At 45.5% G+C, this 25,192-nt stretch overlaps 1 protein-coding gene across 1 annotated transcript in view; it reads right to left on the bottom strand.

Annotated features, from left to right (window-relative positions):
• The window catches only part of PDE7A (phosphodiesterase 7A), a 101,204-nt gene extending 78,708 nt beyond the window's left edge, over positions 1 to 22,496 (bottom strand). Inside the window, exon 1 of the mRNA XM_077270586.1 lies at positions 22,094 to 22,496. Within this exon, the coding sequence (XP_077126701.1) occupies positions 22,094 to 22,231 (138 nt within the window). The 5' untranslated portion in view covers positions 22,232 to 22,496. The remainder of the gene's footprint in view (positions 1 to 22,093) is intronic.
• Positions 22,497 to 25,192: the final 2,696 nt, after the last annotated feature.

Below are 25,192 nucleotides of genomic sequence, written 5' to 3' on the forward strand. Positions count from 1 at the left end.
ACAGTAAACTTTATATTGCTATAACTAAACTTTACAGTGACAAAAACAAAAAGAAAACTCCTACGTATCACTTTGACAGCATCTGCAGAAAACTCTACACCATTAAGAAAACCATCATTATTAGATGTGCACTGAAACGATTACGTTTAAAACCATACCAAGTAATCCAACAACATATAAATACACTAAAATCTGAGCGACCAGCCCCAATTGGTACACAACACCCAAAAAAAAAAAAAACAAACTACGTAGTCTGGGGTTACAGTGTACAGTGGAGAAAATAAATATTTGACAAACTGACGATTTTGCATGTTTTCCCTCCTACAAAGAATGGAGAGGTCTGTAATTGTTATCCTAGGTACACTTCATCTGTGAGAGACATACTAAAAATAAAAACCAGAAAAATCACATTGTATGATCTTTACATATCGTATTTTTGGATTATAAGACGCACCCCAAATTTTGAGGAGAAAAAAAAGAATTTTTTTTCTTCAATAAAATGGTGGTGCTTCTTATAATCCATGCATCTTATCGCTTAAAATGGCAATGGTGGCTGCGGTGAAGCGGGTTCCCATGTCGCTGCTGGAGGAGGCAGGAGTGGGGTGATGCTGCAGACTGCAGGCTGTTACATGGGGGTGCTCTGATCTGCGGCGCGCCGCTGCGGGGGGCTCTACCGACATTTTGTGAAAGGCCAATGCCCCACGCAGATCCTCGGTTTCAGGTGCAGTGGACTCCATGAAAATGGCCGCCGGGGGGGGGGGGCGGCGACGCATGCGCAGATGGAGATCTCGGCACCAAGATCTCGGGAGATGAGATCTCAGTGCTGAGAGACCAACTCCAACAATATATAATAAATTGGGTTCAGTAGCTCAATGCAGGATGTGCTATAATTATTTTTCATAAGAATTTGGGAAAGTTACGAAATGTCCTATAAATGTCTGTTCTGTTCCTGATCTAAGGATCTGGGCTTTTAGCGGAGATGAATCTGTGCTGCACTTTATGTACATGCTCAGTAGTGAGGCCGTGCTGTGAAGTCAGAGGTTTGGCTTACCAACTCCGCAGCTCTGGTTAGAGGCACTACTAACAGCGGAGGTTGGCACCCTAAAAACATAATGGTGCCCCCGCTCAATGAGGACTGTCCCTAGCTATTCCTAAGAGATCAAATCTATAATTAAGGAACATGACCAATGTTATTGTAAGAACCATATAGTAACAGTGACCATGTGTAGCCGTATTAATACAACAAGCATATACGGCCTCACTTGCAGTCATACAAAGGTAGAGCAATCATAATATCCAAATACTAGTGCCTAAGACTACGAAATTCAGAGCGGTGCTGTACTCCGTGTGCACGTGCAGAACTAGGTGTTCCATACTGGTACGTGCGGCCATTATGAGGACGTCACATCCAGGCCGCACCTATCCAGAGCCTCACTGTAGAGCTCATTAAACAGGATGTAAAATTCACATACAATTCATTCCTAGATTTAGAACAGTTTCAAAGTGTGGCTGGTTGGTCAACCTCTAGTATATGTCTGTGTTGTTGGATTACTTAGTACGGGTTTACCATTAATTGTTTTACGTACATCTAATAAAGAATAGTCTTCTAATGATATAGTATTTTCTGTGAAGGTTTTCTTTCTTGATATACTAGTCACTACACTACCTATACTTGGTGTTACTACGAGCCACTTTAAAGGGTTTGTTTTTTGCACTTAGGAACCAGCTGAGAGGCTAGTGGTGGCCTTACTTGGTCTCCACTACAGACAGAGCAGTGGAGAAACCCTTGCCTCCTAGGCAGATACAACAACTAATGCTCCCACGTTTCTCTAGTTTCCCCCCTATCTCATAAGCATTGAATGGCTGTGTCCAGTATCATGGGCTGCGGACCACTACAGAAGCGGATCTAGCTCACCGCTTCTACGCAATCTCAAGGCTATGCAAATACACAATAATTACTAGCCACTAAACAAATGTCTTCCTACTGGAGCGGTCAAGTAATGTACCAGGTCATAATGACATGTATGCACCAATAACCACATATCCTGGAGAAACAGGATTACAAAACAATTCTATTGTGAAAGATCTCAAGAAATAGATACACAATTTTCCTTAATAGGTATCCTTTATTATTTTAGTATTAAACTGAAAATCATTAGGAAGAGCTCTTACTGTACTGGAATCAAAAGGCACCCTCCACCCTAGGACTGAAGAACGACTATATATTCATCATGTCTCATCACCCTACCTGGTTCCCTCCATCCACCTCTGCTCAGATCGGCATTACGGTCCTCCTGCTTCCAAGATGGCTGCAGCGGTGGCATGTACACCACATGTCCCCGACCTTCCTGTGCTGTGGGATAAGAAAGGCAGGGGCGCAAGGTGTAGACTTTCTGCCACTGCGATGGCCATCTCAGAAATAGGAGAATCCGCTGCGACCATCTTTTGTGCTGGATACTACAATGTCTTGTGAAGAAGTCCATGCATCAAGAGTTCAGAGTAGCTTTTGGGCACAGGGGAGACCTACACAATAAAAGGGTGGTGGTTATGGTTATTGATTGGTGTCCATCGTAGGATTCAGGTGCAAGGTGCATCACTCACAGCGCCCCCCAGTATTATAGCAACCACAGCTTATATAACATTTTACACATAGATCTCCATATCTGAGGACACCAAGGTTGATTATATTTATACACTTTCTATAATCAGCGATCCATGTAACCAATGCCTTCATATAAATCTAAACTTCTTGAAGGTTACTTAAACATTGGTGCCAAGTCCAGATCTTTCTGTTATTAATTACCATATCTTCATTTAGGTTTCACTCACCAAGGCTGATGAGAAATACCCCTGCGTGAAAAGTAGCAACCTACAGATGTCAACAAGATAATCACCTAATCTGTTTGAATTGAAAGCTCAGACCCCCCAATCACTGATGTAAAAGCGGTATTATGGCTCCACTCACATCCATATGGGGAGGTGGGTTGGGCTGGAAGTCAGCCTTAAGCCCCCGTCACACTAAGTGAGGTCGCTAGCGAGATCGCTGCTGAGTCACAAGTTTTGTGACGCAACAGCGACCTCAGTAGCGATCTCGCTATGTGTGACACGTAGCAGCGACCAGGCCCCTGCTGTGAGATCGCTGGTCGTGTCGGAATGGCCTGGACCTTTTTTTGATCGTTGAGGTCCCGCTGGGTAGCACACATCGCTGTGTTTGACACCTTACCAACGACCTCGTTGACTACAACGTCACACAGGACGTCCCTCATCGAGGTCTGAATCGTCATAATAGCTGCCATGTGACAGGGTCACAACGACATCGTTGTACAGGTCGCCGCATCGCTGCTGCGTCGTTGGGAAGATCTCACTGTTTGACATCTCACCAGCGACCACATAGCGACGCAGCAACGATCCCTGACAGGTCGTATCGTTGTCGGGATCGCTTTAGCGTCGCTAAGTGTGACGGGGCCTTTAGGTCAAATTCACAGATTCAGCATTTGGGCAGCATTTTAGCTCAGTATTTAAGAAGTACCATTTATCCTTCTAGTCCTCTTCTTCTCTGAAGAGACAATTTGCATAGCTCAGTATTTGGAAGCCAAAACCAGGAGAGGAGCAAACAGAGGAACAGTATAAAAGAAGTACGTCATCTCTTCTGCATTTTCATCCACTTCTGGTTTGGCTTACAAATATTGATGAAAAACTAAATGTGTGAACGAGGCCTTAAAAGGGGTTGTACGGAGTTGGGAATGGCCGTGATGTATGCATTATACACACTTCCGGCCAGAGCCCATCTAGTGGGTGCAGCATCCCTCCATACACTTGTATGGAGCGAGGCCACGGCCTCTAGTCTACCACACCCACAGCCTCACTTCATACACATGTATGGAAGGAGGCTGCGCCCACTAGCCGGGCTCCGGCCGGGTGTATGTATAACTCGTACATATCCTCAGTTACTGGCTCAGAAACCAGCGTATCTCCACATCACACAGTGAGTGCGCTGGGGGTTCATAAGTCTTCAGTCATTGACAGGAGGGACTGCAGACTTATTTTTGACTGGATAACCCCTTTAAAAAGGAAATGTATAGTCAGAAAAAGAAATGGCTTAAAGTGAACCTGTCACCAGGTTTGGCTAATAAGAGATACGGCCATCACCTTTCAGGGCTGATATACAGCATTCTATAATAATGCTGAATATCAGCCCCAACCCGACCTGCAAGAGAAGAAAAATAACTTATTATACTGACCTGCGGGGCGGTCCGGGCCGATGGGCATCGCTGGTCTTGGTCCGATGCCTCCCATCTTACAATCCCTGTCCCCCTGCTTGCTTCCTGTGGATGATGTGTCCCTTCAAAATCCACAGTCTCCTCGGCACAGCGCTCCTGTGCAGGTGTACTTCTCTTGTCTGTCGAGGGCAGAGCAAAGTACTGCAGTGCATGCGCCGGGCTCTTTGATCTTTCCTGGTACCTGCACACTGCAGTACTTTGCTCTGCCCTCAACAAGGCAGAGAAATACGCCTGCGCCGGAGTGCGGTGCCGAGGAGACACATCATCCACACGAAGCAAGCAGGAGCGCGGCATCGCAAGAATACTCCTACAGGGGAGTATAGTAAAAGTTATTTTTGTTCTCTTGCAGGTCGGGTTGGGGACTTATATATCAGCCCTAAAAGGTGATGACCATATCTCTTATTGGCCAAACCCGGTGACAAGTTCCCTTTAAGTCAACTTTTCATGTTAAATATTTTTAGAAAACATTTGGGAATGCTCCCCGCCCCCCCCCCCCCCAGTTTTATGATCTTTATTAGCAATCCTACCAGTTTTCACATTGGCCACTGGACTTCAAACTTCTACTTCCTGTCCTTAGAGGAAGGATCACAGACTCAACACCTCTATACACAGCTGATAACACATGATCTACCAGTCCTAGGCAAGACAGGCCCTGTGGCACAATGGGTCCACAAAACCACATTCACCCATGCAGGCATGGCAGTCAGTCAGTGTGTCAGTCAAGAGTTCTAATTTTTTTATAAAAATTTTGACATGGGGGGGGGGGAAAAAAAAAAAAAAAAAAAAAAAAAAAAAAAAAAAAAATCGGGAAAACTTTGAAAGTGTCCCCAAGTGCAGTGGCATAAACCATCAAGCGCAACAAAGAAACTGGCTCACATGAGGACCTCCCCAGGAAAGGAAGACCAAGAGTCACCTCTGCTTCTGAGGATAAGTTTATCCGAGTCACCAGCATCAGAAATCGCAGGTTAACAGCAGCTCAGATTAGAGACCAGGTCAATGCCACACAGAGTTCTAGCAGCAGACACATCTCTACAACAACTGTTAAGAGGAGACTTTGTGCAGCAGGCCTTCATGGTAAAATAGCTGCTAGGAAACCGCTGCTCAGGACACCGCTGCTCAGGACAGGCAGCAAGCAGAAGAGACTTGTTTGGGCTAAAGAACACAAGGAATGGACATTAGACCAGTGGAAATCTGTGCTTTGGTCTGATGAGTCCAAATTTGAGATCTTTGGTTCCAACCACCGTGTCTTTGTGGAAAATAGCCAACAAGAGCGTTGAGTGAATTTGTTTGGGTCCCTGCTTATTCAGCAAGCCATAGAGTTTGGCGGCCTTCAATATGAATCTGTACATTACTTTAAAGGGAAAAAAAAAAAAAAAACCATTGCATTGACCGATGTGTCCTAACATTTGACCAGTACTATACAGAATGAGCAGATGTAATTGTATAAAAAAGGCTATATTCATAGGAGGCAAATATGCTGCAGATGACTGGAACAGACTCAGATATTTCAGCAGCCATTGTCTCTCCGGTAAACGTACATGGGTCTGCTAGTGACTACAGAAGGTCCCGTTAGATCATACAAGAACTATGCTCCTATAGCTCTCCTATTGTGTGCTGACGACATCCACGCAGTCAGATGAAAAGACTAAAATAACACGTGCAGACAGGGAGGGGGACGTGGCGTTTTAGCACATTTCTGCCAACATTTTGCTCTCTCTATACTTGATGTTTTTAATTTTCAATAAAGAGAGGGATGTTAAAATAAGAGCTTGCGTCAGCAATCAGGAAAAATCTGTACCAGAGACACCGGCGTCCTCCCCCACAATGATGTACTTCAGAGTTTCTTTCTTACAGAAGCTTATTAATTATACATTTCACAACCTCAGAACTGGATTTTAAAACGTGCATTTGCTTTCATGTTCATCTGTGGGAAAAAATATTATAAAGCTGTGAAGAATCAGGTGCTAGTAAGACAGTATATGTAAACGCAACGCCCTTTACAGCCATACCTGATCTTTAGCCCATAAAAAAAAAAAAAAATACGGTAAATAAAAAAAAGCTATCACCCAAAGTACGAGCTGAAAGGTTTGACAATTTAGCACATATTTTATGCAAAGTTCCAAATTATCATGCAAATGCCATTTTCCTCTGATGTTCTTAAATTTTCAATGCAAACGAGTCCGTATAATGTTCAAATCATCAATTGTGGAGTATAAATCAAACTTTTGGACAAACATTTAAATAACATTTTGCTCAAAACAAAAACACCACAAAACTCAAAATGCAGTATTCCAAATTATTGAGCACAGAGTTTCCAAACATTTCATAGATTGTAAAGAACTGAAAATGATCATCTGTTGAATTTGCAGCATTAAAAGGCCATATTTACTGAAATCAAAAGCATCTTAACAGGCCAAGTTACATGTTAACTTAGAACCCCTTCTGTGATCTCTCCTTCACAGTTCTTGCATTCATTGAACTTGTGAGTTTTTGGAGAGCTTCTGCTTGAATTTCTTTGTAGGGCATCAGAAGAGCCTCCTAGAGCTGCTGGCTTAATGTGAACCGTCTCCCACCCTCATGGATGTTTTGATTGATGACATTACAGGTTCTCAATAGGGTTGATTGAGGTCAGGGAAGGATGGCGGCCACACCAGGAGTTCCTCTCCTTTTATGCCCATAGCAGCCAATGACTCAGAGGTATTTTTTGCAAATCAATATGGAACAATGCCATTCATGAAAAGGATACGGATGGCACTTTTTACATATAGATTACATACACACACACTTTGCAGAGGTCACTTTCACACCTTCAAGGACCCTAAAAGGGGCTTACTGGCTCTTTCCCCATGATTCCGGCCCAAAACAACTGCCACCTCCTTGTTGACAATGTCGCAACCAGCAAGGGGCATGATGGCCATCCACCAAACATCCAGCTTGACCTTCCAGGGTTGCACAGCGCTCATCAGTAAACAAGACTGGTTTTAAAACCAGTCTTCATGTAGGTCTTTCATATTGCATGAAACCTGTGGCTGCTCAATAATGTGAAAATTCCTTAAAGGGAAGGTACCGCGTTTGTAGATCATTAATAAATCACTGTAATGTAGCATAACATGCTGCTATAACCAAGTTTTAAATGCATGTGAAACATATTTCATGAGTTATATGAGTTTAAAGAAGGCACTAGGGGCTGACATCTTGGTTTCACAGCAGTAGCAGGACACTATCAGTGTCATTTTACGGCACCCCATGGACATAGGAGATAATAGACCGGTGCTGACCCTATATCTCACATTGTAGCTGCTTTAGCAGTGAGCTGGGCACGCCTCTGTGGGCTGCACAAATCACTGCTGTAGGTGTGACTGGCCACCATTTTATTATAGCCCAGTGCTATCTGCCCAGCTCCACTTACTCTATCACAGGACAGAAGTGCACTGGAGCCGGAGGATGGAGAGTGGGGAGGATGGAGAGTGGGGAGTGCGGGTGGTTTACCTCCCTGCTCCTCTGTACTCCAGTCCAGGCACTGCACGTTCTGAGCAGACATCCTCTACTCCTCACACGCTGCCCTCCCTGTGTGCTTCTCCTGCTCTGTCTCCGCCTCCCCCCTCACACACAGTCTGGGAAGAAGCTGCGTTTACAGCCTGCAGACAGGGAGCTGACACCTGGAGAAAGAGCAGGGCAGCTGACAGAACAGGGATTAAGGTGGGGGAAGGGGGGATGGCTGCTGAGCCCACTGTGTTCTGCTCTTCTGTAAACTCTGTAGCTGTGTTTCTGATGCAGTAACTGCTGGTGATAGCAGATCACAGGTCAGTCACACACAAAACGGCGCTGCCCTGTGATGCTGCTCTTCATTCTGCCCCAGGGATACTAGACCACCCAAAAGGGGAGGGAAATGCTGATGTCAGCAGTTACTGCCCCAATTTTCCAGCTAACAGTAAAGCTGGTAAGTCTTACTATAGCTGCTTGAGGTCTAAAACGGAAAATGCTCCCCCTAGTGGTCAATATACATATTTGTAAGAAAATATATAATATTTTTCATATAGAAATGTTTGCAAACAGTGCAAACATTGCATTAATACATTTTATTTACTATTTTAAGCTTAATTTCACAAAAAAACAAACTACAAGAAAACTGGTGGCACCTTCCCTTTAAGTAGTTTTCCTTTAACTAGTTCACCTGGTGAACTCATCACAGGTCTTTGAGACTGTCTCAGGGCTCTTCGGATAACTGAAATCACAATATGATCCATGAATTTGAAAAACAAAATTTACATCTTTATGGCACTTAAATCCAACTGGCATAATAATTCAGAATGCAGTGTAAGTAACCCCATGTAAAAAGGGAATGCATTGTTGAAAATGGTGTATGCTGCTTAGGGAAAGAACGATCATAATCTTTTGGCCCCATAGAGTTTGCATCAGCCTGTGTAATAGGACCATAAAATAGGTGGCGATCACTTTGTCGTAGATCAATCAACACTTGCTAGTTCAAAATTCAGCTTATGGCTGGGATCACACATGCGAGAAACTCGCACGAGTCTCTCGCATCTCAATAGCCGGCACAGCCGCCGACACTCGGGACTGGAGCATGCAGTTGCATGTATAGAAATACAAGAAATCCCGAGTGCCGGCGGCAGTGCTGGGTATTGAGATTGAGACTCGTGCGAGTTTCTCTCACGTGTGATCAAGGCCTAAGTGGTAGAGGCACAATATGTCAAGAGGAGACTGTGGCCCCCGATTCATCAAGAACGGTGTTCTTCATGCCTTTCTTGACAATGAGGTGTGCTGGAGGCTAACGCTCCTCATTCATTAAGAGGCGAATACCTCTTAAAGAATCCAGCGTCTCTGAAAAGTAGCCTCGCCACAAATCTTACTCTAGTCGGGGACTGGAGTAAGATGTATGGCGTAAGGAAATTAATTTGATGCGCGAAGGTTGCACACCCTCATCCCAATCCAATTGCAAACAGTTTGATAGATTGCCACAAATTTTAGTGCAGCAGCACAAACATTTTGCAACTTTTCAAAACCTGTTTATGCCAGAGTTCTGGTATAAGAGCTTTATTGCATCGAACCCCGCGTTTTCAATGTGAATTCTGGATGGGTTTGATATCAGATGTTTCTTGTGGAGTTCTGAATAATTTATTTTTAGTGTACCATGTGTAAAAGGTGTTTACATACAAAATATAAACTACAATCAAAAGAGCAACAGTGAGACTGAACAGAGGAGGAGGAGAAGGCTCTGACCTCGCTGGCCTACAGTCTACATACAGGAAGCCTGGGCAGAGAGCAGCCCACGGACCACATCCAACCTTCTAGCAGCTCCAGCTCAGGCCACGGACCAAGTGGCCCACGGGTTGCAATGTGCCCTCCCCCGCCTGATGTCCATCTGTAGCTCACTGTCACTGATCTCCCCATCATCTGGATGCAGACAGCCATGGATACATTGGTGGAGGATGGCTCCAGTTTACAAAACTCAGCCAGCAGTCGCGATGAGGTCATTTCATCGTGGAGAGTCAGTGCATCGGAGAGAGCAGAGGCAGAGCGCCGTGGGAAAGACAGCAAGGTGGGTATGTGTCCCCCCCCATGTGGATGGGATATTTGTGTGTACCGTATATAGGGGGCTGAGTGAGGCTCATACAGTATATTGGGAGGCTACATGGGGCTTATGCGGTACGTAGGGGGACGTCAGCATACTGACTTCAGCATGTTAATGTTGAGCAGAATTAATTGCACCCTATTAGTTCGGCCCTCCACAACAGTCATGGTCTCATGTTGCCCCTAGGGAAAATTAATTGCCCACCCTTGGTCTACATGGTAATGTAGAGGAGACAATAGGTTGGGGAGTGTCACCAGCTTCAGTGGTGGTCATTGCAGGCTGTAAGCTTTCTGGAAGAGGTGGGTTTTCAATTTCAGTCTAAGGTTAAGTTCACACTAGGCGTTTTTGCAGTTTTTTTTTTATGCAAATTTTCAGCTTTACAGTACTAGCAAAGTCTATGAGATTTCAGAAATCTCATGCACACAGCTTGGTTTTTTTGTCATCAGGATTTTGTGCTTTGCATGGTTTTTTGCACAATGGAGCAAGTGTCTTCTTAGGGTATGTTTCCACGTTCAGGAAACGCTGCGTTTTTCCGCGTCAAAAACGCAGCGTCCAGATGTTACAGCATAGTGGAGGGGATTTCATGAAATCCCAACTCCACTATGCGTTAAAAAAACGCATGCGTTTTTGCCGCGAAAACGCATGCGCGGTGCGTTTTTCAAAACGCAGCATGTTGCTACAATGAGCAAAACACGCAGGAACACCGCAGGTGACCTGCCAGTGACCTCAGGTGCAGTTTTGGTCAGGATTTTACTTGCATAAAATCCTGACCAAAGCCTGAAGCAAAACTGACCATGGACACATACCCTTAGGGTATGTTTCCACGGTCAGTAAACGCTGCTTGTTTGACGCTGCAGCGTCAAACAAGCAGCGTCCAGATGTTCCAGCATAGTGGAGGGGATTTGATGAAATCCCGTCTCCACTATGCGTGGAAACCCGCACGCGGCGGCCCTGCGACTCCGGACATGCTGCGCGTCTTTTCAGATCGCAGCATGTCCGTACACCTTGCGGGGACGCAGCGTCCCCGCAAGGCATATCACAGGGCCCTATGGGAGAGAGCGATCATCCCGGATGTGAAGAGTTAACACATCCGGCATGATCGCGTCCCAGAAAGGGGGCGGGGCTTAGCGCCGAGCGGCTTCGCCGCTGCGGCGATACCGCCGGCCATCCTGACCGTGGAAACATACCCTTACAGTGTTTTTCATCCGTTTAAACACCCCAAAAACTCAGGTATCAGGTTTTGCTGCATTTTTTTTTTTTTTTTTTTTTTTTTTTTAATGACAAAAACCTGATTCTATAGAATAGGACATTTTTCCCCCAACATTAAACTTGATCAGCATGCCCAAGAGACATATCTAGCATGCCAAAACCGCTGCAAAAACTGCACACAAAAATGCAAGGAAAACTAAGCAAAAGCTGTTTTTCTGCAGCTTCTTTCCTGCCAAGAGATTTTTTTTTTTTTCTGCAGCAAAATCTAAACACCTAGTGTGAACTTACCCTAAAATTTCCAAATCTAGCAGTGCAAATTGCCTCTTCTGAGAAAAAGAGGACTTAACTCTACAGCGCCACCTGTTGGAAGTAGCGATCCTACAAGTCACAATAGACCCTCTAACGAGTCGTGCAATATGACTTAAGGTACCTTCACACGAAACGACTTTACAACGAGAACGACAACGATCCGATCGCTGCAGCATCGCTGTTTACATCGCTGTAGAGATGTCAAACACAGCAGCTCCAGAACGACACAGGAGCAATCCTGTGACGTAGCGGTGACGCACTTATCGTTCTCACAGGTCGTTAGCTCCATGTTTAACATCGCTGGCATCGTTGCTTTTGCTGTCAAACACGACGATACACGCCGATCTGACGACCAAAGAAAGTTCTGAACTTTAATCAACGACCAGCGATATCACAGCAGGATCCAGATCGCTGCTGCGTGTCAAACTCAACGATATCCAGGACGCTGCAACGTCACGGATCGTTGTCGTTCTCTTTGTAAAGTCGTTTCGTGTGAAGGTACCTTTAGGATAAAAGCCAAATCAGTATCTCAATTCGCAGACACGGTGTTTCGGGCTGTTGGCCCTCGTCAGTGCGAAGCATGAGAACGGATTTGGCTAGGTGAGAGGCTCTGGACTGGGGTCTAAGGGGTAAGGTTTCTCCTTATGGAGAGTGACATACCAGCTGGCTTGTCAAGGTAAGGAGGCTTATTCGCCGTGCAGGTGGCGCTATAGAGTTAAGTCCTCTTTTTCTCAGAAGAGGCAATTTGCATATTTAATTTCCCAGAGGAGCATTGCACGGCGAATAAGCCTCCTTACCTTGACAAGCCAGCTGGAATGTCACTCTCCATAAGGAGAAACGTTACCCCAAATCTAGCAGGTAATCAAACATGTTGGGACACAGATTCCAGAGAATGAGGAATATTCAGGAGACGTTTTGGAGGTAATTGGGTGAGGAGCGTACAAGTGTGAAGGAGACAAAGATCTTGGGGGCCTGAGAGTACACGTGAGGAAACATTGAGAGATTAGCTCAGATAATAAAATATTAGGCAGAATGAAACAAAGATATTGAATGGTGATAAAATAGAAGGGGACACAGTAAAGAAAAAAATTTCACTTGCATCCCCAATGTAGCGATTCCCCCTTCTATATCCCAATTACAGAAAAAAATAAATAAATTGTACAGCGTCTTATGACCCTATGGTCTACAACAGAGGTTGCACAGTTGTTGTTTTTTTATAAAAGTAGAAAGTGGTGCAGTTTGTGGCCCAATCCTTCTGGCACCTTACTGAACCTCTGCCCAATTACTCTTCTACTCTGTAACAAGTGGCCAAAGTTTGTTCTACATGAATGGTTATAAATAATGTGATCTGTTGTAAAGCTAACGTGCCTTTCTTGTTTTATCTTTATTTGATCTAGAGACTGACTTGTAACAGGAATGTACTATTTCATGTTGCTCAATTCTAAAAAAAAAAAAAAAAAAAAGCATTAAAATGAAATGATTTAGGAACAGGTGACAACCACAAATGTTCCCAGAGAATATCTAGAGGGCCTCCACTTTTAGAGTATTTTTGTTAGACACATTATAAACTGTTATATACTAGAGAGAACATACAGTAAATCACAGAAGCCCTGCATAATATCTGACAGCAATGAACTTGTAGTGGAATGTGTGACTCCGAGAGTGGATCCCGCACTCAAGAAACAACTTGTTCAGTATCAATATTAGGAATAACTTACCCATAAAGGAGATTTCTCACAGAACACATTTACAGCATATTCCTAGATATACTGCGTCTAACACTCATTTCCCAACAATCCTAAGTACGGTAATTCAGCGACACATTAATAGCCAATGGCTGGTCTCAATGGTCACAGGCCACGTGAAAGCCACTGACTGGCCACGGTGCCACAAGGTAAATATTTACAGTTCTGAAAAGTGATCAATTGATCTCTGCAGTGGCCTATTGTCTGCTCTGGACTTCCAAATGCACAACAAATGAGTAGCAGATCTGCACCAAAAATTGAAGCGAGGTAGATTTAAAATTGTCTCAGGTTAAATTTTAGTGAGGAGACCTACCAGATTTTTTCCAACAACAGTGCGGATATATCATTCGGTTAAGTGGTATCTACTGTGCTGATATTGTGTAATGCTGCAGATTTTCATCCTATAAAATCCACAGTATGCCCATCACATATGCACATCCCACTAAAAACCTGCTTTTTCCCCCCTTTCTTTCAGCATTAAACCAGCAGCACCAAGTTTACCTACTACTCCGACTTCTAATCTATCAATGTATGGATAATATTACAACTTTGTTTAATCGATCGGGAGGTTTTCCATCAATTTTCTCAACTTTGATAACTTTATCAGCTGATCGAATTCTCCTTGATTACTCCGGAGAAAAATATATCAGTGGTAACCCCCTGATCATAGCAATGATTGATTGGCAGAAAGTGGATGTGGAGTACAGAAAATTCTGAGCATTTTATACAGTATGATTAGTATTCCACTGTGAACAAGTAACCAGATGTGGTATTCTCATAAAGTATTGTGCCCATATGGATCTAGAAGTACCGCTAGTTATGAGCGGTCACAGTCTGCACCCACGTGTCACATGCAGATACTATTTACCATTACTTTTACGAAAGGAACTGAAATGAGCAATTATTTACACAGTGAGTTGTAACATTACATCAACAAAAGGGACACCTGTGCCCTCGGCACCATCCTCCTGTGCCCCAGCCATCACTGATCCTTCACCAGCACCTACCGCCCGTCCAGGAGAGAGAATCAGTGGAGCGATGGAAGTCACCGCAGGGTGATCGAAGCCTCTCCTTCCATAGGCACAACACAGGAGAACATCTCTTCTGCTTGTATGCAGGACATACTGATGTCTGGTACCATGTTCCTCCTCTTAAATACCCAAATAGCTCAGTTCTCACGGCTTTAGTTTTAGGCTGTGTGCACGTTGAGCATTTGATTGCAAATAGTTCTGCAAGGTTCCTGCATCTCTTAGCAGGAAAAAAAAAACTGCGGCAAAAACACACGGTTTTGTTGCATTTTTGTAGAACAATGAAGGCTTTTTTTGAGCTAAATAAAGATTTTTTTTTTTTATTTTTTTTTTTAAATTGTGATGTAATTTCTTCATTCAACACCACCTTTTTCATGCTGATGCAGTAGCATCAGGGTAATAGGATTAGGGCTTGGTGTCAGCAGCTGTCATTGACACCTAGCCCTAGGCTTAGTAATAAAAAGGTGTCAGCCCGACACCCTCATTACTAAGTCGATAAGTAAACACAAACATACACACAAACACAAACCTACATACACCTTGTCAACAGCCTATGTAGGAGCGTTAACAGAACGAACATACATAGGCTATAACCAAACCACAACTGTTAATTTTTAAGAAAACAAAAACAAAAAAATTTTAAGGAAAAATTGTGTGGGCTCTCGCGTAATTTTAATAACCAGCAAAGGGGAAAGCCGACAGCTGAGTGCTGATGTTAATATTCTGGGAAGGAGCCAATAGTCATTAAGGTTCACAGACTATTAATATCAGCTCACAGACATTTGATTAGCCTTTACTGGCTAGTTTACAGGGGGACAAAGAAAAAAAATCTAACCAGCAAAGGCTAGGCAGACAGCTTTGGGCTGAGCGTAACAGCCCAGGAAGGGGCCATGAATATTAGCTTCCTCCCAGACTAAAAACATCAGCTCTCAGCCACCCCAGAAGAGGCATATCTATAAGATGGGCCAAATCTGGTACTTGGCATTGCTCTTCCCACTTGCCCTGTAGAGGTGGCAAGTGGGGTTCATATTTGTGGGGTTGATGTCACCTTTGTATTGTCAGGTGACACCAAGCCCACAGGTTAGTAATGGAGAGGCGTCTATATGACACCTATCCATTAGTAACCCCATAGTGATATTGTATAAAAACACAGAAACCCACAATAAAGTCCTATATTTGAAATGATGACAGCCTCCTTTAACGAATCTTAATTAAACCATACTCCCCGAACGCCTAATCCACTGACGTCAATGTCTCCTGCAACAAAAATAAACCACAATATTCTTCACCTGTCCGCAGAGAAGATCATGCAACATTACGCATTACAATCCGATGACTGAGAGCAGTCACTGATGTGACTACTCTCAAAGACAGCCGGCGATACGCTAGACAGGAGGTAATGGCTCCGGCAGTGTATAGCACTGAGTTGCCGTTAGAAATTTCTCCCGCAGCGGTGCTGTGAGTGAGAGCAGCTGATGAACTCCGGTGACCTCTCTCACGGCAGCTCAGTGATACTCTGCGGGAGCGAGTACCTGCTGTCAGTGTATAGCCGGCGGCCAGGTAGAGCAGCCACATCTCCCGATGTGACTGTTCTACAAGTGAGATCGCCGTGGGACACTCTGGATTACGTGCACTACGGCGGACAGGTGATCTATTCTAGTGGTTTATTATTTTACATTTTTTGTAGAGACTAGGGCATCAGGGATTTAGTGTTAGGTGAGTATAATTTTTTTTATGTGAACATGTATGTAATTATTTTACTTGACTGTGAGCACAGCAACGGCAGATGAGACTACGTCTCCCATCAGCAGCACCTGCTGTCACTGTTATCAGTAAAAACAGACGTAGCCCGGTGGGAGTAGACTCATCAGCCCATGCCTGCTGACCTGCGGTAAGCATTTTACAGCGTCACAGCTGCGGGATCACGCTGACATGTGACAGAATAACCCCGCAGCGCTCTGACCGACGGTCTTACTGGCGTTAGCACCGATAAGAACCATCGTGGTGGTGTTTCTCACGCTGTCACACAAATGACAGTGTGAGAAACACCATAGGAAGCCGGTAAAGAACGCAAACAAAAACTCAACAAATACACAAACATTTTTATACTTGTGTTTTTGATGGGGATTTGACTGACTCAATTGAAGTCAATGGGTGAAAAACGCTGAAGAAACGCCCAAAAAATTAACATGCTGCTTTAATTAAAAAAATAAATAAAAATGCACTGCAAATACTCAAATGAAATTTACTGATCACGTGCACAACATTTCAGGACTATCTTTGAATTAGCTAGCATAAGGATACCATACCGTTTTTGGCCCATTTTCATGCAGAAAAAAAGCCACAAAAACGCACTGTGTGCAGAGCCTAAAGGCTATGTGCACACGTTGCAGATTGGGGGGCAGAAGAATTTTTTGCACAAAATCCGCATCTTCTGGCAGAAAACGCAGGTGCAGATTTGACGTGTTTTTTTTATGCGGATTTCATGCGTTTTTTACCACTGCGGATTTCTATAATGGAAGGGTGCAGAAAAGCTGCAGATCCGCACAAAAGAAGTGACACGCTACTTCTTTTGATCCGCAGCGTTTTTCATGCAGATTTTTCTGCACCATTAGCACAGCATTTTTCCTCCTATTGATTTATATTGTACTGTAAATCACTTTGCGGATCTGCAGTGTTTCTGCGCGGAAAAAAAACGCTGTGGAACCGCACTAAATAAGCATCGTGTGCAGAGGCCTTAAAGGATCCATGATATTTTTTTATTTTTTTAACAGACTACTTTTGTTCCTAACTGAATAAAATACCAAAGCATGCTTGCGTTTTCTGACAGTCATAAATCAAGGGAAGCACTCCCATTAGATTGGATTCCCACAACAGATGCATGTTTTGGCAACATAAACAAGTTTAAACAATCCATTATAGCAAAAAAAAAACAAAAAAACCAGGAAGTCCTTTAGTGTCTCTGGGGTCATTTTCAAAACACAGCATGCATGGATGTGGCTGTTTTTCTGGCAGCTCTATAGAACTTAAAAAAAAAAAAAAAAAAAGCCTAAAAAAATAGAATAAAATAAGTTTTAAATGAGGTTGGTTCAGGACCTACTCATTTGATAGGTGATAAGTTTCAGAATGATGGGGATCTGGCAACTGCCACCTTCACCAAATCACCCGTTTGCAAGTCGCAGAGCAGCTACACACTCTGTAGTGGCCAATCTTGAGTTCTGCAAGGCTCCTACAGAAGTGAATGGGAGCTGAGCTGCAACACCAAGAATGAAGCAGCACAGTGTCCATATCTGTATTCTTCCAGCTTCATACAGTGTATATGTCCACCCGCCGAAGGACCTGCAAACAGCTGATGTATGTGGTGCTGGTTGTCAACCCTCACCCATTTGATAGAAACTAGAGGTGAAAGGCCATTTGACCAGAACGAGACAAACCCATTGAAAATATAGTCCTTTTAATTTGAGGAGGTAATGTAGTGTATGGCCAAATGCCCCTCCAACAAGAGGAAATCCTGGCCAAACAAGATATATGGCTTTGCAAATATAGAAAGTGGTGCAGGCCTTGAAAAAAGGAGATAAGAAAGTTACTTGTATGCATCTTTAACACATTTGTTAACATTATCTATACAATAGCCAACCTCTTTAATACGGGCAGGCGATTAAGAGGTAGGTCAATGTAGCTTCTGTGTTGGGACTTGACTCGTTTTCCAATGTCCCACAAAGTTTGGACTGGAACTGAGGGGAATAAAGAAGAACTTTACAACTCTTAGCTGCTGGATCTGATCCAAGTCATAAAAAGAGAAAAAAAAAGGGCACCAAAACATTGCACCAAATAGCCAGGGCGCATGAACCCAACACTTCCATACAGATTACTTGCCAAATGATTAAAATGTAACTGAGCTTTGTGAGAGGACAGCTGAGCAAACAGTCAGGACCAGAATGCCAGGACACCTGTTGGTTTTTCCATTTTATGTAATTAGCCCACAGAGACTAGGCCGTGTTCGCACATCCAATAATCATTAAATAGAACAGATCAAGCAGCAATCAGTTGCATAATATGGAAAACGGATCCGTTAAATAGCCATCCATTGTTCTCCCATTTGACAAGGATCTGTTTTTTTGCTTACTGGATCAGTTTCAAATGATTACTTGAAAGTTCCCATGTAAAAGAGTATGTTAAAAATTTTTCCCATCTCTATGAATAAAAAAAAAAAAAAAAGAAAAAAAGGATCCTTCTCAAATGGATGTATATTTAACGCATACATTTTCCATAGACTTCAGTGTTATAAAAAAACAAAAAAACAAAGAAAAACATCCAATTGAAATCATTTTTTGTTTCCAGGAAGACAAAAAAAGTTGTGTCTGCATACCGTTATCAACTGATCGCTGCTGGATCAGTTATAAAGGAGGACTACTGGACACGTGAACTTAGCCTTAAGGCCCCGTCTCACATAGCGAGATCGCTAGCGAGATCGCTGCTGAGTCACAAGTTTTGTGACGCAACAGCGACCTCAGTAGCGATCTCGCTATGTGTGACACGTACCAGCGATCAGGCCCCTGCTGTGAGATCGCTGGTCGTGTCGGAATGGCCTGGACCTTTTTTTGGTCGTTGAGGTCCCGCTGACATCGCTGAATCGGTGTGTGTGACACCGATCCAGCGATGTCTTCACTGATAACCAGGGTAAACATCGGGTTACTAAGCGCAGGGCCGCGCTTAGTAACCCGATGTTTACCCTGGTTACCAAAAAAAACAAACAGTACATACTCGCCTTTCGGTGTCCAGGTCCCTTGCCGTCCGCTTCCTGCTCTGAGTGCCGCCGTACAGTGAGAGCGCAGCACCGCTGACGTCACCGCTGCGCTCTGCTCTCAGTGTACGGCGGCTCAGTCAGAGCAGGAAGCAGACGGCAAGGGACCTGGACACCGAAAGGCGAGTATGTACTGTTTGTTTTTTTTGGTAACCAGGGTAAACATCGGGTTACTAAGCGCGGCCCTGCGCTTAGTAACCCGATGTTTACCCTGGTTACCCGGGTGCTGCAGGGGGACTTCGACATCGTTGAAGACAGTTTCAACGATGCCGAAGTCGTTCCCCTGATCGTTGGTCGCTGGAGAGAGCTGTCTGTGTGACAACTCCCCAGCGACCACACAACGACTTACCAACGATCACGGCCAGGTCGTATCGCTGGTCGTGATCGTTGGTAAATCGCTATGTGAGACGGGGCCTTTAAGGTACCGTCACATTAAGCGACGCTGCAGCGATAGCGACAACGATGCCGATCGCTGCAGCGTCGCTGTTTGATCGCTGGAGAGCTGTCACACAGACCGCTCTCCAGCGACCAACGATGCCGAGGTCCCCGGGTAACCAGGGTAAACATCGGGTTGCTAAGCGCAGGGCCGCGCTTAGTAACCCGATGTTTACCCTGGTTACCAGCGTAAAAGTAAAAAAAACAAACAGTACATGCTCACCTGCGCGTCCCCCCAGCGTCTGCTTCCTGACACTGACTGAGCTCCGGCCCCAACAGCACAGCGGTGACGTCACCGCTGTGCTTTCACTTTCACTTTAGGGCCGGATCTCAGTCAGAGCAGGAAGCAGACGCTGGGGGACGCGCAGGTGAGTATGTACTGTTTGTTTTTTTTACTTTTACGCTGGTAACCAGGGTAAACATCGGGTTGCTAAGCGCAGGGCCGCGCTTAGTAACCCGATGTTTACCCTGGTTACCAGCGTAAAAGTAAAAAAAACAAACAGTACATGCTCACCTGCGCGTCTCCCAGCGTCTGCTTCCTGACACTGACTGAGCTCCGGCCCCAACAGCACAGCGGTGACGTCACCGCTGTGCTTTCACTTTCACTTTAGGGCCGGATCTCAGTCAGAGCAGGAAGCAGACGCTGGGGGACGCGCAGGTGAGTATGTACTGTTTGTTTTTTTTACTTTTACGCTGGTAACCAGGGTAAACATCGGGTTACTAAGCGCGGCCCTGCGCTTAGTAACCCGATGTTTACCCTGGTTACCAGTGTAAAACATCGCTGGTATCGTTGCTTTTGGTGTCAAACACAACGATACACGGCGATCGGACGACCAAATAAAGTTCTGGACTTTATTCAGCGACCAGCGATATCACAGCAGGATCCTGATCGCTGCTGCGTGTCAAACTAAACGATATCGCTTAGCGAGGACGCTGCAACGTCACGGATCGCTAGCGATATCGTTTAGTGTGACGGTACCTTTACACTACAGAATCAAACAGGAAATGTGATTAAAACAAAATCACTTAAAAATAGTGAATATATCAAAAAAGGACAAAAACAAATGACACTAGAAGGTATACTATATACCTATAAAGTAGTGGAGGCACCATAAGCAGAAGTGTGTGGAAGTACCGTAACTAAACATTTAGGGTCCCGGTCAGCAGTGCCCATTAGAGGGGATCCAGGTCCCGAGACTTTCTACAATACAGACCATCTGAGCACAGCTGCACCTTGGTCTCTGCGATCAGGGGGTCTCAGGACCTGGATTTCCACAAATGCATTACAGAACGAGTGCTATAAAATATTTCAATGTATACCGTATATTGATTACATGTGGGGATTCCCTAGCAACCCCCACATGTACTAAATGCTGGCTAACAGATGTAAATCATTCAGCTGCGGCAATAAAAACTCAATCTCCGAGCACTAAAAAATACTCGGAGGACCCCTGAGCATGCTCGGGAAATCTCGAGTAATGAGTATATTCGCTTATCACTAATAGGGAACTGAAATTGTGAGCCCCGATGGGGACAGAGGTAGGTAGGTATGTATGTATTGAAGATCCTAATAATATAGCCTGTTTTCCAACCTCTGCTTGCTGCCAGCACAATGCGTTCATGTGGCTTATCTCCTCTATAAACAAAAAGATTGGGTGCTGAAATGTGACATGCCCGACTCTTCTCCCCAAAATCATCCATCAGGAAGAGAGTGCGGTCCATACACGATGTTTGGACAGTCCGGGTACACATGTAATGTGCGGGGCGACTAATCCCCCAGTGATGCAAGACAACAGTTCAATCCACTATGAGCTGGACAACATCCAACAGTGCTCGCTACCTGGTACCAGAGCGGCCGGAAGAGGATGGCCCGCAGACAAGGCGAAGCCCACCAGAGCCCGCAGACAAGGAGAAGCCCACCAGAGCCCGCAGACAAGGAGAAGCCCATCACAGCCCGCAGACCCGGTCAGGTAGCGAGACGTTGGATTACCAGTGTGTCCACCATTACAACTTCAAGCCAAAGAGGTAAAACCTGTATGAGGGTATGTGTACACGTCAGGATTTTGTTAGGCTTTTTCATCAGGTTTTGTAGCCAAAACCAGGAGTGGGTGATAAATGCAGAATTGGAGCATATGTTTCTATTATACTTTTCCTCTGATTGTTCCACTCCTGGTTTTGGCTACAAATCCTGATGAAAAATCCTGACGTGTGCACATAGCCTCACTGGCCAAATTCAGGAGTCTGGTGGCCACCCAGCTTTCCAAGAAACATAACATAGCCAAAGAGAAGTCGCAGTGTACAAGGAGAGGTATGAGAAAATGCGATGTGACGGGAACCCCGAGAGCTGGCTCTTCCCAGACGCCATTGATTACGGGGGACGTACGCAGCGCCACGATTACGCAGCGCCATTGTTGCCGTTGATGCAGAAGAAGCGCTGCAGATGCTGTTGGGTAAGAGGTGGTCCTCAGGGATCCCGTCCAGAGGACGTTGGTCGCCGGTGGACCCCGATCCTACAAATTGATTTGCATCAACTCTAAATGAGATCCATAAACAGCAACTTACTAAACCTCAAGGAGTGATGATGGGGGGGTACAAGACCCCACCTGCACACAACAGGCCCGTATAGCCGAGCGTAGGGAGACCGACCCTAGTGAGCGGCCTGCCAGTACGGCGGGCGGCTGCCATCTTACCTGAGAAAGCTGCCTGGGGTTGGGACACCCGAACAGCGCGGAGCTGGAGCTGAAGCTGATGGCACCGCGGCGGCTCAGGACGTGCTTGGGGACCGGCCTGTCCAGGGGCAGCACCGGCAGCTGGTAACATACTTCCATTGAACAAGTGCCTCAGGGGTGGGGGCAAATCACCAAAATAAAGACAAGCAGACGGGACCCAGCAGAGGAGGTCACACAGCAGCAGAGGAGGTCACACAGCAGCAGAGGAGGTCACACAGCAGCAGAGGAGGTCACACAGCAGCAGAGGAGGTCACACAGCAGCAGAGGAGGTCACACAGCAGCAGAGGAGGTCACACTGCCACCATCACCCGCTCATGCAGGTCTGTGTCCTCAGAGACAAGAGCGCTGTGGCCCCTGCGGGCCCCTGGTGACAGTAGCCGGGCTCCCAGGAGCCGCCCGAGGCTGGCGCTGATGAGAGCTGGTGGGATCCGGGCAGCGGCGGGGTCTTCTCCTCCCTCCGTGCGGGCTCCGCATTCCCATCTTCCCCGCCGGTCACCGCTGCATGTCCCCGGCGGCGGGTGAGACACAGGCCGCGATGGGGCCTCCCCGGGCTGTGGAGCGCCGGTGACTGCTTCCCCCGGAGCGGCTCACGGGCGCTGCGGCTCGGGTAATGCACCGGCTGCTCCTGCGGTCACGGAGGCTTTGTGTGCGCTCACAGTCAGCAGGCTGCCCGCCCTCATCCCCCTCTGCCGGGGTCTCCTGCTCTGTCCCACCTGCCGCAGCGGAGAAAGACAAGTGGAGAAAGGAGGGGAAAAAAAAGGAGAAAAAAAAAAAAAGAAACAAAACCCCTCGGATCCCGCCTCTCAGCAGGTGCCCATACCGCCGGCTGCCGCGGCCACCGCACTACAGGCTGCCTTCCAGGGCTTAAAGGACACTTGATGACATCATGGTCATGTGACCCGGCTCAGCAGTGACGCCATCGCAGCCACGTGATCTCATGTAGGCGGGAGACTTGAATGGCAGTGAATAGATGAGAAGAAGGCGGCCGCGCCGTGCGGTCCTGGAGCTGCGGGACACGATGGCCACGTGAGCCCTGCAGCCAATCAGTGATTGCCCTCCCTGTGGAGGAACCTCGGACACATAGATCAGAGTGCAGCATTAGGCTACTTTCACATTTGCGTTTTAATCTGCAGCGTTTAATCCGCAAACGCAAGGACACGAAAAACGCAAGAAAACGCGTGTAAACGCAGCGTTTTAAAACCGCTTACGGTTACCGCATGCGTCATTAAAACGCTGCGTTTACATGCTTTTGCTTGCGTTTTCCATGCATTTGCGTTTTCCATGCGTTTGCGTTTTTTGTGCGCATGTTGAAAAAATTTACAGGAGAAAAATCTAGATCACAAGAACCAGCCAATGGGACTACAGAGGGCGTGTATTATGGGATATCTATATATAGACCCTAGGACAGCTGAAATCTTCAGATTTTGCTCCTGTATCCTGTGACATGATGGATCTTCACATGGATAGCTTTTACTTCAAACTGGATCTGAGCATCAAGATTTTTCTGGCGTGTGCGTTTGCTTGGGAGCAACACCGAAACCGGGAAAGACAGAGAAGGACACGGCGTAGGCGGTTTTGGCAACACCCCATTGTAGAACTGCGGGAGAGCCGTGGTGCATATCCCTGTATGGCGAGCTCAATGAGAACCCGGACAAATTTCCGGAATATACAAGGATGTCACAAGACTCTTTCCAGGATTTGCTTGATCGTGTCCAAGGAGCCATCCGGAGACAGGACACACAGCTCCGTAGAGCCATTCCACCAGAGGAACGTCTCCTGGTTACCTTAAGGTACGTAATAATTCTAAACAAAAGCTAGCCATAATTTTTGCAGGTCTGACATGTATTTTTGGCATTTTTGTAAATTATTTATTCTTTCTACAGATTTCTAGCAACTGGAGAGAGCTTGTCATGGAATTTATACCCATACCCACGGAGGACATGTGGAAAGATATTGCTGACAAATTTTGGACTGTGATTTTCCCAACTGTTTGGGTGCGGTGGATGGGAAGCACATCCGGATTATCAAACCAGCCAGAACGGGATCACAGTTCTTCAACTACAAGAAATATTTTTCAGTAGTTCTCATGGCAATAGCCGATGCGGCGGACTGTCGCTTCATTGCTGTGGACATTGGTGCTTTTGGCCGTGGCAACGATTCACAGACTTTTAAAAACTCTGATATGGGCCGACGTGTTTATGGCAAACATTTTAATTTCCCACAGCCACGACCACTCCCCTACACTCAAGGCCCACAGCTGCCATTTGTAATGGTTGGGGATGAGGCCTTTCAGATGAGTGAAAATCTCCTGAAGCCCTATTCAAGTCGGGACTTGAACTGCACAAAACAGATCTATAACTACAGACTAACCAGGGCCCGCAGAACAGTAGAGTGTGCCTTTGGGATTATGGTGTCCAAATGGCGCATTCTAGCAACTGCCATAAATCTAAAAATGGAGACAGTGGATGAGGTGGTTAAAGCCTGTGTAGTTCTCCACAATTTCATTCTGGCTAAGGAGCGACCCACCATAAAACTTGATGAACCTGTTGCAAACCCTTTGCCTGATTACCGTCATCACCCGCTGCAGTCAACAGTTGAAGTAGGCCACATGCGGGACCAATTTGCTGCCTTTTTTTATTCTGACATTGGGCGTGTGCCATGGCAGGACAATATGGTGTAAAATGTACTGGTGGCTTCGGGTCTGTAAAGTTATGTTTGAAATAGTTAATGTTTTTTCTAATAAAATAATTGTGTTTTACTTTCTTCACCATGTCTCCTATCTATTTCCTTAACAAACCACTTAGGGTTTTTGGGCTTAGGTTGTTGACGTCATTGCGTCCTGTCTTGGTTCACCAGTAGCTATTTGCCGCAGACTGTATAGACGATGGCTGTTGGGTGTCGCAGTATTTGTCCAGTACTTAACATCAGTATTTATAAGCCAAAACCAGGAGTGGTAGTTAAATGCTTAGTGGTGCATATGTGTTTATTGAAATTTTCATCTCATAGTTCCACTCCAGGTTTTGGCTTACAAATAGTGCTGTAAAATACTGAGCAAATACT

Source organism: Ranitomeya variabilis, chromosome 6 (genome assembly GCF_051348905.1).
Source record: "Ranitomeya variabilis isolate aRanVar5 chromosome 6, aRanVar5.hap1, whole genome shotgun sequence".
NCBI lineage: Eukaryota > Metazoa > Chordata > Amphibia > Anura > Dendrobatidae > Ranitomeya > Ranitomeya variabilis.